This window comes from Gymnoscopelus microlampas, assembly GCF_963454915.1.
Source record: "Gymnoscopelus microlampas genome assembly, chromosome: 20".
NCBI lineage: Eukaryota > Metazoa > Chordata > Actinopteri > Myctophiformes > Myctophidae > Gymnoscopelus > Gymnoscopelus microlampas.
In genome coordinates, this window is record NC_139957.1 from 42,760,127 (window position 1) to 42,772,009 (window position 11,883).

General features: G+C 40.4%; 1 protein-coding gene across 1 annotated transcript; it reads left to right on the forward strand.

Annotated features, from left to right (window-relative positions):
* Positions 1-241: 241 nt before the first annotated feature.
* Positions 242-11,231, forward strand: LOC311036362 (protein YIPF7-like). The gene is made up of 6 exons (XM_084045005.1): positions 242-304; positions 5,349-5,483; positions 7,134-7,279; positions 8,437-8,582; positions 9,044-9,225; positions 11,047-11,231. The coding sequence occupies exons 2-6, from the start codon at positions 5,356-5,358 to the stop codon at positions 11,207-11,209; spliced, it is 765 nt and encodes a 254-aa protein (XP_083901131.1). The 5' UTR covers positions 242-304; positions 5,349-5,355; the 3' UTR covers positions 11,210-11,231.
* The last annotated feature ends 652 nt before the right edge of the window (positions 11,232-11,883 follow it).

Below are 11,883 nucleotides of genomic sequence, written 5' to 3' on the forward strand. Positions count from 1 at the left end.
GTATCCATTTATATTATCTATAGTGTTTCTTATTCATATTTGTACTAACTATATTTAACAGCTATACTTCACAAATGTAGGCTCCTCAATGCAAAAACATAAACTGTAGTTATTTTTCCATTATAGCAGGTATGTCTACACACACACACACACAGAATAAAGTTCAGCAGATTATCACTGCATGAATCCCCAAGACCAAGATATAAATATAGACTATCTATTAATAGAACCTCAGCACACACACACACACACACACAGACAGACAGACTGACAACAACTCAACTTGCTGTGGACAGGCTGTGAGGTAGGCCAGGCCTATAGAAACTGCATTATATATATGTATATGTAATAGGCTAAGTACAAGTTATTGTGTGAGTTATTCAGAAGAGCTAAGATAGTCTTTATAGAATTGTTCGATTGTTGAAGTCTTGACATGTAGCTGCTCTTATCAAAAGTAGGCTATATCACCAATGCTGCTCCAGATCTGATCCATTCATTACAGCAGCGCTGCCTGCTCTAATGAATGCTATTAATTAATGCTAGCATGCCATTAACCCATTCAGACCTGAGGCCGATTCTACAAAATGTCTTCTAAATCCTGACTGTTTTTTTGAAAAAACTTGTGTTACTAATATGTCAGTGGTTCTCAAACATTTTCATGTCAAGGACCCCAAAATGTATATGAATTTGGCCACGGACCCCCATCTCAAAATGTTTTGTTGCAGGGACCCCCCAGAAGCAAAGATTTGAGTTACAAATGTTCGCTTTAAAAAGATACATTTTCAAAGATTTGCACATTTTTTTTACGATTTCTCAAAAATAGCAGATCTACAAGCTCGTAGTGCGGCACTCGGTGCCGCGCTACGAGCTTGTATATCTGCTATTTTTGAATAGCTAAAGTATAAAATAATGCTTTTTAGCTCAAATCAAAAAATTACACACACGCACACGCACACACACACACACACACACACACACACACACACACACACACACACACACACACACACACACACTAGTCTGAACGGTATTAAGAACATTTGGATTCAGATTTCTCGACTTTCCAGCTGTGTTGTGAGCACATACAGTCTATTTTTCATTGTCATTTAGAGGCTTAAATATTTCTGTTTTGCAAATTGAAGTATAATAATGTCAAATACATATAGAGCCATGAACACTGTATCATGTATAGTTTCTGCACCCATCAAAGTTATTAATCTAACTCGACCCAATGAATCCGCTCTGTAAGTGAATAAAGTATACTTTCTTTCTAATAATCAACACTTCTCAAATCTCTACAGCAGCAGCTAAGCTCAATCGGATGGTTAATGGTGTATTTGTACAAAACACTGTTGCCTTTTGAACATCACGCCTTTTGTATTTCATGAATCTGTACAAAATGCCCTGTGATTGTACAATATTTAGTTAGGGAATTTTAGCAATATGTGTGGACCATCTGTGAAAAAATTTACTACCAATAGCTTTCTTCACCAATGTATTCTTATAAGTGTCTAGAATCACCTCTCAATTAATGCAAACCCAAATCCTCGTGGAAAATCCTGGAGAGCCAATCAAAGTTAAGGAGCCCAGAGGGCTTGGGTAAAAGATATTAAAACAAATAAAAGTCTAAAATGAACTTGTGAGGTGTCTAACTAGGGGTTTTCAGGGGTGCTGAATCCATTCCAACCATTATTTTTGAGTAAAAATGTCTCCCTGGCCATCTAATATTGGTATATTGGTTATTGTTAGTGTATAATCAGTGTATAATCAATGGTAGGGGATTGGGGTGTTGTTGAATTGATTCTATTCTGAAAAATAAAATAAGAAAATATTGTTAAACACTTGATAAGAGTGTACACCTACTGTGCACATGCTCAGTGGGATACACTGTCTGCATGTGGGGTAGGAGCGGGAGTGTTGCATCCTGGCAAATATGTCTGGACGATTTTAAGGTACGGTAGTTTGTCTACTTTTTGGCATTTATTTAGCTCTGCTGGCAAAACTTTTGATTACTGTGAATTTAGATGTCAATTTTCTCTAGCCTATTGCTTACATTGAACAACCATTAGTTAAACAATCATGACACTTGTCTTTTAGTAGACAACATGGAAGGGGATTCTGTAGCTTGTGGCTTAAGGTGCTTCATCTGTGGTGGTCCTGAGACTGAGATTCAAAAGTCACCCAAAAAGGCTATGCACATTTTTTGTCTTATTCTGAGAGTGTGGATGATGCAGCATTAATCAGAAGACTTCATGGGACTAGAAAAACTGAGATGACCCCAAACTAAGATACCATTTGGATTGCAAAACCGAGCTATACAGTCGTGCAAGAAGTACAGTATATCCACTGGATATCGTAAGTTTTTTTTCATTGTGATGAAAGTTGCCACTTGCAGATTTCAATCCTATTCTATGTTGTGAGTGACATCATAATTTAATAAAAACTTTAAACATAATCTATTCTTTAGAGCAAGATGAGCAAGTCCAACGGCCAGACAGGAAGAAAAGACGCAGGGCATTGTCTGGGTCAAGTAGTTCAAGTGCTAGCTGGCACACTTGATCTACCATAATACTTGCATCCTTTGCAATGAAGGTATCAATGTTGGCACATTGAAAAGAAACCCTGGTAAGTCTTTTGTATGTAAGATTCAAATGAATTTTGATAATTGTTTTTCTTGCTCCTCATTGTAGGCTTCCACTCAAAGTCAAATAATTTAATCATGCACATACTGTATGTGGCTACCTTTTATCCAGACAGAGCTTGGCAGTTGTATCGTGCACCTGATAATGTCTACCAGGACCGACTGAAAAGGAGTTTGATGCAGAGAGCAAAGCGACGAGGTGATGACTGGGGACTTGAAGTCGCTGGTCGCCTGGTGGCAGAAGAGGCAGTATATCATATTCGATGCAGAAGAGACTTTGAGAACCCTGTTACAAAGTCTGAGGTAACATTATATGGATACACAATACAGCTGTACAATACAACTCACATTTCTTATCCTGAGGGAAGAAATATAATTTTTAATAGTGAAACTTTTGACTTCAAAATAATTTATTCTGCAAGATTGATATGGGTCCAGGAATGAGGGGGACTAATAAAGGATAAGAAATGTGAGTTGTATTGTACAGCTGTATTGTGTATCCATATAATGTTACCTCAGACTTTGTAACAGGGTTCTCAAAGTCTCTTCTGCATCGAATATGATATACTGCCTCTTCTGCCACCAGGCGACCAGCGACTTCAAGTCCCCAGTCATCACCTCGTCGCTTTGCTCTCTGCATCAAACTCCTTTTCAGTCGGCCCTGGTAGACATTATCAGGTGCACGATACAACTGCCAAGCTCTGTCTGGATAAAAGGTAGCCACATACAGTATGTGCATGATTAAATTATTTGACTTTGAGTGGAAGCCTATATGAGGAGCGAGAAAAACAATGATCAAAATTCATTTGAATCTTACATACAAAAGACTTACCAGGGTTTCTTTTCAATGTGCCAACATTGATACCTTCATTGCAAAGGATGCAAGTATTATGGTAGATCAAGTGTGCCAGCTACCACTTGAACTACTTGACCCAGACAATGCCCTGCGTCTTTTCTTCCTGTCTGGCCGTTGGACTTGCTCATCTTGCTCTAAAGAATAGATTATGTTTAAAGTTTTTATTAAATTATGATGTCACTCACAACATAGAATAGGATTGAAATCTGCATGTGGCAACTTTCATCACAATGAAAAAAAACTTACGATATCCAGTGGATATACTGTACTTCTTGCACGACTGTATAGATCGGTTTTGCATTCCAAATGGTATCTTAGTTTGGGGTCATCTCAGTTTTTCCAGTCCTCATGATTAATGCTGCATCATCCACACTCTCAGAATAAGACAAAAAATGTGCATAGCCTTTTTGGGTGACTTTTGAATCTCAGTCTCAGGACCACCACAGATGAAGCACCTTAAGACAAGCTACAGAATCCTCTTCCATGTTGTCTACTAAAAGACAAGTGTCATGATTGTTTAACTAATGGTTGTAAGCAATAGGCTAGAGAAAATTGACATCTAAATTCACAGTAATCAAATGTTTTGCCAGCAGAGGAAAATAAATGCCAAAAAGTAGATAAACTACCGTACCTTAAAATCGTCCAGACATATTTGCCAGGATGCAACACTCCCGCTCCTTCCCCACATGCAGACAGTGTATCCCACTGAGCATGTGCACAGTAGGTGTACACTCTTATCAAGTGTTTAGCAATATTTTCTTATTTTATTTTTCAGAATAGAATCAATTCAACAACACCCCAATCCCCTACCATTGATTATACACTGATTATACACTAACAATAACCAATATACCAATATTAGATGGCCAGGGAGACATTTTTACTCAAAAATAATGGTTGGAATGGATTCAGCACCCCTGAAAACCCCTAGTTAGACACCTCACAAGTTCATTTTAGACTTTTATTTTTTTAAATATTTTTCACCCAAGCCCTCTGGGCTCCTTAACTTTGATTGGCTCTCCAGGATTTTCCACGAGGATTTGGGTTTGCATTAATTGAGAGGTGATTCTAGACACCTATAAGAACACATTGGTGAAGAAAGCTATTGGTAGTAAATGTTTTCACAGATGGTCCACACATATTGCTAAAATTCCCTAACTAATTGCTCTGACTTCTTGTTGAAAATCAAGCCAGTGAATACTTTAATACAGTGGTTCTCAACCAGTGGTCCGGTAACAAAAAAAAGGCATGGGTTTCCGAGGCTAGTGGTCCGGGACCACCAGTGGTCCTTTGAGGGGGTTCCAGGGGGTAATAATTGACCCTTATGTGTCTGTAACTCTGAGAGTGTACAAATTGAACCAAATGGACCCTAACGGGTCCATTTGGTTCCATTTGTACACTCTCAGAGTTACATGAACATTAATGATGATAATACAGTGTAGATTGGGACCCCCAAGGAATCAAAATGGTTGAGTCCCTGGTATATCTTCTCAAATGGGGGTCCGTGGGATAATGTGTGTCAATTTGGGTGTCCTTGACGTGAAAAAGGTTGAAAACCACTGCTTTAATACCAAACCCAATTGTGTCAACTCATTTTATGTCAAATTGTAAAAACCTGTTTTGGCAGCAGCTTGCATGTATGTCCATCTTTATCCTATAACAAAATGAATGCAGGTATTGGTGGACTTTTACTTGTATAATAGAGTATACAGAGTATGTCTACATTGCAGTATTGATACTTTTACTTAAGTAAAACATTAGAGTGCTTTTTCCACCACTGGATATTGGTCTATTTAAAGGATGATCCAGATAGAGTTTTTTTTTATCAGTGCTGCTGTGTTTTCCTTTCAGAATCGTCATGGGGGACTTCCAGCAGTTTGAACAGGACTTCTACCAGTCTGGATACTACGTGGACGACCAGGGGAACCCCGTCACCTATGGCTGTGATGATCCTTACAACACCTACAACCCTGAGTATCAACATGAGTGAGTATACTGATCCTGGACCAGTATCAACGTTAAAGGAGTAGTTCACCCAAAAAAATGACACATTTTCTATCAATTACAAATTACATTTTTATATATAGATATTATATTTATAGATAGAACACAGTAGAGAGAGACAGGAAACAGGGAGAGAGAGAGACAGACAGACAGGAAGTGACATGCAGCAAAGGTTGTCCGACCCAGCATTAGACCATAATGCGATATGTGCCTTAATCACTAGGCTAGTATTAACGGGTATTAAGACCAGTGAAGTGTCCGGTAGGAGACTCAATTGAGTCTCCTACCGACCAGCCGCCCCCCGTCATCAAATTATTGGCTCAGTAATGCGACAAAAACGCTAAAAAAAAAATGTAATTGATAGAAAATAAGTAATTTTTTTGCGCGAACTACTCCTTTAACTTTCTTCTACTACACAACTACAGACTACATCACTGGGAGGGCAGCATTTATTTTTCTTCCAGAGGGCCATACTGACTTCTGTTTGTACAGCTGTACTGTATGTGTCAATCTGGTGTACTCTAGTGTTGATTTTGTCGACTATAAAACTATGACGAAAAATGTTCGTCGACCACCTTTTTTCACTGCCGAAAACTAAATAAAAACTAAATCAGAACAAAGCTATGATGACTAAAACTAAGACTAAATATATTGACAATTTCGTCAACAAATTTAAAACTAGACTAAAATGTTAGGGAGGGATTGTTAGGGAGGAGTCATTTTATGTTTGGTTGCGCGCGGGTGTTGCGCTCTGAAAATAGCCGATCTACAAGCTCACAACGCGTCGCGCTGCGACGCGTTGTGAGCTTGTAGATCGGCTATTTTCAGCATGCAACCAAGTGTAAAATCAGTCATTACGACGCCATCAAGGCACCGCCAACATACATTATATAGTCGACTATAATCTTATGATATTTAGTCGACTGAAACTAGACAGTAAAACATTTCAGATGACTAAAACTAAATGGAATTTTATTCCAAAGACTATGACTAAAACTGAATCAAAAAATGCTGTCAAAATCCACACTAGTGTACTCTGAGCTCACAATGACAATATTGCTTACATAAAACAATCCACCTGCAGTATACATCTTTATATTAGCCTACTAATTTACATCTCTTATGTATGCACCCCTTCATGGGTCACTGATGAAACACATGGCGTTATGTTAAATATGGACTCAAGGCAGACTGTTTAACATTTAATTGATATTTGCCATTTGAGTATCAGTAACAGTAGCCTGACTCAAATTGCTAATATTAATTGCCAATATTTTGAATCCCATTTCACCACAAGTTTCCAAATGTATAAAAAAGAGCAGATCTACGAGCCCACAACGCGTCGCAAAGTGACGCGTTGTGAGCTTGTAGATCTGCTATTTCAAATAGCCAACGTATGGATATAGGTCTGAAGTGGTTAATGCATGTTTTGTAAAATAATCAAAATCTACAAAGTAACTAGTAACTAAGGTTTTCAAATACTATTACTACTATACCATACTTTCCTCTGAGATGTAGTGGAGTAGAAGTAAAAGTATTGAAAATTGTAAATATTCCAGTAAAGTAAAACAAAAAAATCCTCAAAAGTACAGTACTTGAGTAAATGTACTTAGTTACTTTCCACCACTGCAGAGAGATGGATGCAGCCATGCCTGATGTGTACGATCCTTCCATGGGCCAGCCCTACCACGGACACATCTACCAGCCCACCATGGCCCCTGGGACCCCTGCAGATGCAGGGACCCCCGGTTATGAGGAGGAGCCTCCTCTTCTGGAAGGTACAACAACCTGCTGAGTGAGCAACTGTCTCAGATCCATTGAGCAAAGAGCGTGTCACCGAAGTTAACCTGGACCGATAACACTATTTACATTTAATTACACTTAAAGGGATAGTTCACCCCCAAAATGCACTTTTTTTTAATGGATTAGTCACCCCATGGAGACTTGAATTCATGGATATTATTTTAGTTTTTGTCACATTCCTATAGCCAATAATTTGATGACCGGCAGCGGTTCCGGTAGGAACTTTTACACGTTTTTTATATGTATCTTTTTTTAAATGTCCCAAAAAATAAATAGCATGAACAGCCGCAGTGGCGTGCACAGACATTTTGAGGGGCAGGTGCTCAAGTAAATTATACTTTTTTGTTTACTTGGTCTGCTCTTTTTTCCCTCTACACCTATACCTCTTTGCCAAAAATAGCCGATCTACAAGCCCACAACGCCTCGCAGGGCGAGGCGTTGTGGGCTTGTAGATCTGCTATTTTTGGCTAAGGTTCTCCTCAGAAAAGGGATGCTAGGTTTCGAGTAGTTATGGTAAAAAGAAAAATCATATCACATAAAGATTTGGCGGACCCCCTGTAGTAACTCTGAGGACCCCCTAGGGGTCCCGGACCCCCTGTTGAAGACCCCTGCTGTAAACCTTTTTTTCAAAGGGGCACTTCTGGTCAAGAGGGCACCACCTAGAGTCTATCTGTGCTCGTCCCTGAACAGCCGATCGACAAGCTCACAACGCATCACATTGTGAACTTGTACTCAAATTATTTGCTTAGGAATGCAACAAAAAACAAAGAATATTCATGAATTCAAGTCTCCATGGGGTGACTAATCCATAGGAAAAAAAAAGTTTGGGTGAAAAAATCCTTTTAAGGCCCGCTTGTACAAACAAGGATTACATAAAGCATAGTTTATTATGGCTAAAGGAAAGAGTATCAGCTTTCATTTACATAGTGTTCCAGATTCAATTTTGTCTGCTCATTTATTTGTGTCATCACTTCCGATTTCACTTGTCGATCCTTTATCTTGTAGGAATTCTCTCTCCGGATTAGATAAAACGACTGTGTAGCTATCCTGATTAGAAATTGCAGAATATAGAGCTATTCAACACTTATTTGAACAAAAATAAAATCACGTACCGTATCTTTAAATGTTCCAGAGCTCGGCATCAATTTCGACCACATCTGGCAGAAGACCTTGACGGTGCTGAACCCCTTTAAGCCAGCAGATGGCAGCATCATGCAGGAGACGGATCTGACGGGCCCCATCCTGTTCTGTGTCGCACTGGGAGCGACCTTACTGATGGTGAGGCTCTCACACACAGTGGCTCTCAACCTGTGGGGTCGGGACCCCCAGGGGACGACAGTGAAGTTGACAATTTAAGGACTTTGTTAAAGACCTTTTTAATACCTAAAAAAAAAAGAAAGAAAAGAGAAAAAGACCATTAATGTATTAAAACGTAATCAATAAATAACACATATACTATAAAAACTGGTCAAACATTGGCCAAATTGTAAGTAAGAAAGAGGGAAATATTGTGAAAATAGCCGATCTACAAGCTCACAACACCTCACAACGCGAGGCGTTGTGAGCTTGCTATTTTCACAATATTTAGCCATGGAACTGAGTCAAACTAAATGTAATGCCTCAACTCCTACATTCCAAGTGCTTGTCAGTACTTGAGTAAATGTACAGTACTTAGTTACTTTACACCACTGCCACTGTATTATGTATTAAATGAAGCTGTTTTCCTCGTGCCCACCCAGGCGGGTAAGGCTCACTTTGGCTACATCTATGGGATCAGTGCTATGGGCTGTGCGGGGGTCTACAGCCTGCTCAACCTGATGTGTCCGCTGGCCGTGTCCTTTGGCTGTGTGGCCAGCGTCCTGGGCTACTGTCTGCTGCCCATGGTGGCCCTCGCCGGCTCCGCCGTCTTCTTCTCCTTACAGTAAGTCGTAGCCATGGCCGTCATTTTTTTTTTACTTTAGTGCAGGGGTCTTCAACGTTTTCAGGCCAAGGACCCCCTAGCTGAGAGAGAGATGAAGCAGGGACCCCCCTCTGTATTGTATAACATTGTGTTTCAGATAAACTTTTGCTGCTCTTTTTTCTCTCTACACCTATAACTCTTTGCCAAAAATAGCCGATCTACAAGCTCACAACGCCTCGCGCTGCGAGGCGTTGTGAGCTTGTAGATCTGCTATTTTTTTGGCTAAAGTTCTCCTCAGAAAAGGGATGCTAGGGTTGAAGTGGTTAATGTAAAAGGAAAAAATCCCATCACACAAAGATTTGGCGGACCCCCTGTAGTAACTCTGAGGACCCCCTAGGGGTCCCGGACCCCCTGTTGAAGACCCCTGCTTTAGTGAAAGTACCAATACTGCAATGTAGAAATACTCCGTTACAAGTGAAAGTCCGGAATTCAAAAGTATATTGGCATCAAAATGTACTTAAAAGTACCAAAAGTAGACAGTATACAGAATGTCCCGTTTCACAAGCTTTCAAATGGATAAAAATCCTTTGAAAATAGCAAATCTACAAGCTCACAATGTGTTGCATTGTGTGCTTTCCACAAGTGTATCCCTTTTATACTGAATAAGATGACTGACCAAAAGTGGTGCTGCGCATTGCTACCTTGTAAGTTACAGATCTGTTATGGTCATTCAGGGCTACAGTATCTCTTTATGTGTTGCTGGTAATATTATTGTCCACTCATTTTCTATGTCTATGGCAAAAAAAAGGACTTTTGACAAAAATGTCCGCCACAAGCCAACATGGCGATGACCCCTGCTACCAGGGCATTGTGCTTGCTGTGATGGTGATAGTTTTTATTTTATTTTCTGTTTGAACAGAGGGTTCCAACCATGGCACCCTGCTTGCTCTGATGGTGATAGTTTTTGTCTGATGTCTTTCTCAACAGAGGGTACCAACCATGGCACCCTGCTTGCTGTGTTGGTGATAGTTTTTATTTTATTTTCTGTTTGAACAGAGGGTACCAACCATGGCACTCTGCTTGCTGTGTTGGTGATAGTTTTTGTCTGATGTCTTTCTCAACAGAGGGTACCACGGCACTCTGCTTGCTGTGTTGGTGATAGTTTTTGTCAGGGACATGCACAGATAGACTCTAGGTGGTGCTAGAGCACCTGCCCTTTGCCCTCTTGACCAGAAGTGCCCTTTTTTCAGTTTACAGCAGGGGTCTTCAACAGGGGGTCCGGGACCCCTAGGGGGTCCTCAGAGTTACTACAGGGGGTCCGCCAAATCTTTATGTGATATGATTTTTCTTTTTACCATAACCACTCGAAACCTAGCATCCCTTTTCTGAGGAGAACTTTAGCCAAAAATAGCAGATCTACAAGCCCACAACGCCTCGCGCTGCGAGGCGTTGTGGGCTTGTAGATCGGCTATTTTTGGCAAAGAGGTATAGGTGTAGAGGGAAAAAAGAGCAGACCAAGTAAACAAAAAAAGTATAATTTACTTGAGCACCTGCCCCTCAAAATGTCTGTGCACGCCACTGGTACCAACCATGGCACTCTGCTTGCTGTGATGGTGATAGTTTTTGTCTTGTCTTTCTCAACAGAGGGTACCAACCATGGCACTCTGCTTGCTGTGATGGTGATAGTTTTTGTCTTGTCTTTCTCAACAGAGGGTACCATGGCACCCTGCTTGCTGTGATGGTGATAGTTTTTGTCTGATGTCTTTCTCAACAGAGGGTACCAACCATGGCACCCTGCTTGCTGTGATGGTGATAGTTTTTGTCTGATGTCTTTCTCAACAGAGGGTACCATGGCACTCTGCTTGCTGTGATGGTGATAGGGTGGTGCAGTCTCTCGGCCTCTAAGATCTTCATCAGCACGCTGGCCATGACGGACCAGCAGCTCCTGGTGGCCTATCCCTGTGCCCTGCTCTACGGCGTGTTCGCTCTGCTCACCGTCTTTTAACCCCTCTGGTTCTCAGAGTATACATATTGTATAAAAATTGTGTTGCAGATTAAACTTTTTTCATGGATCTAATACAGTGGGTTTTCAACCTTTTTCATGCCAAGGACCCCTACATTGATATACATTTGGCCGCGCGGACCCCCATCTGAAAATGTGATGTGCCAGGGACCCCCAGAAGCAAAAGATTTTAGTTAAAAATGAAAACCTGTCTACCAGTGACATCATTGTTAGGCATGATTCTTTTTCCCAACAAGATTTCACATTTCTTATTTAGATTTTTATTAACACGAGAACAATGGCTTCTTTTATTGCATTGCAACTTTCCAGGAATGGAAAGCCTGCAGTTTCTATTAGCTTGGATTCCCCATCGATGATGTCACTGGTAGACGGGACACTGAACTGTCCACAGCCCTCCTCTGAGACACAGACCGAGTAGAACAAAAATGGTACCATTTTATCGTCAGTATTAGTGAGGACCTATTATATGAAGATAGGTTGAAAATCGGTGAAGTCGTCCTTTAACTACTTAAACCCTCAATACAATGATGTTTTATCTTGTCAGTGTGTGTATTGTTACATATTTTTGCTCTTATGTCGCTGTGTTTTAACTTGTGTTGTATTTAATAAAGTCTACTTACTTACCTACTTCTCAATGTTAACAGTAGGGGGGGCCA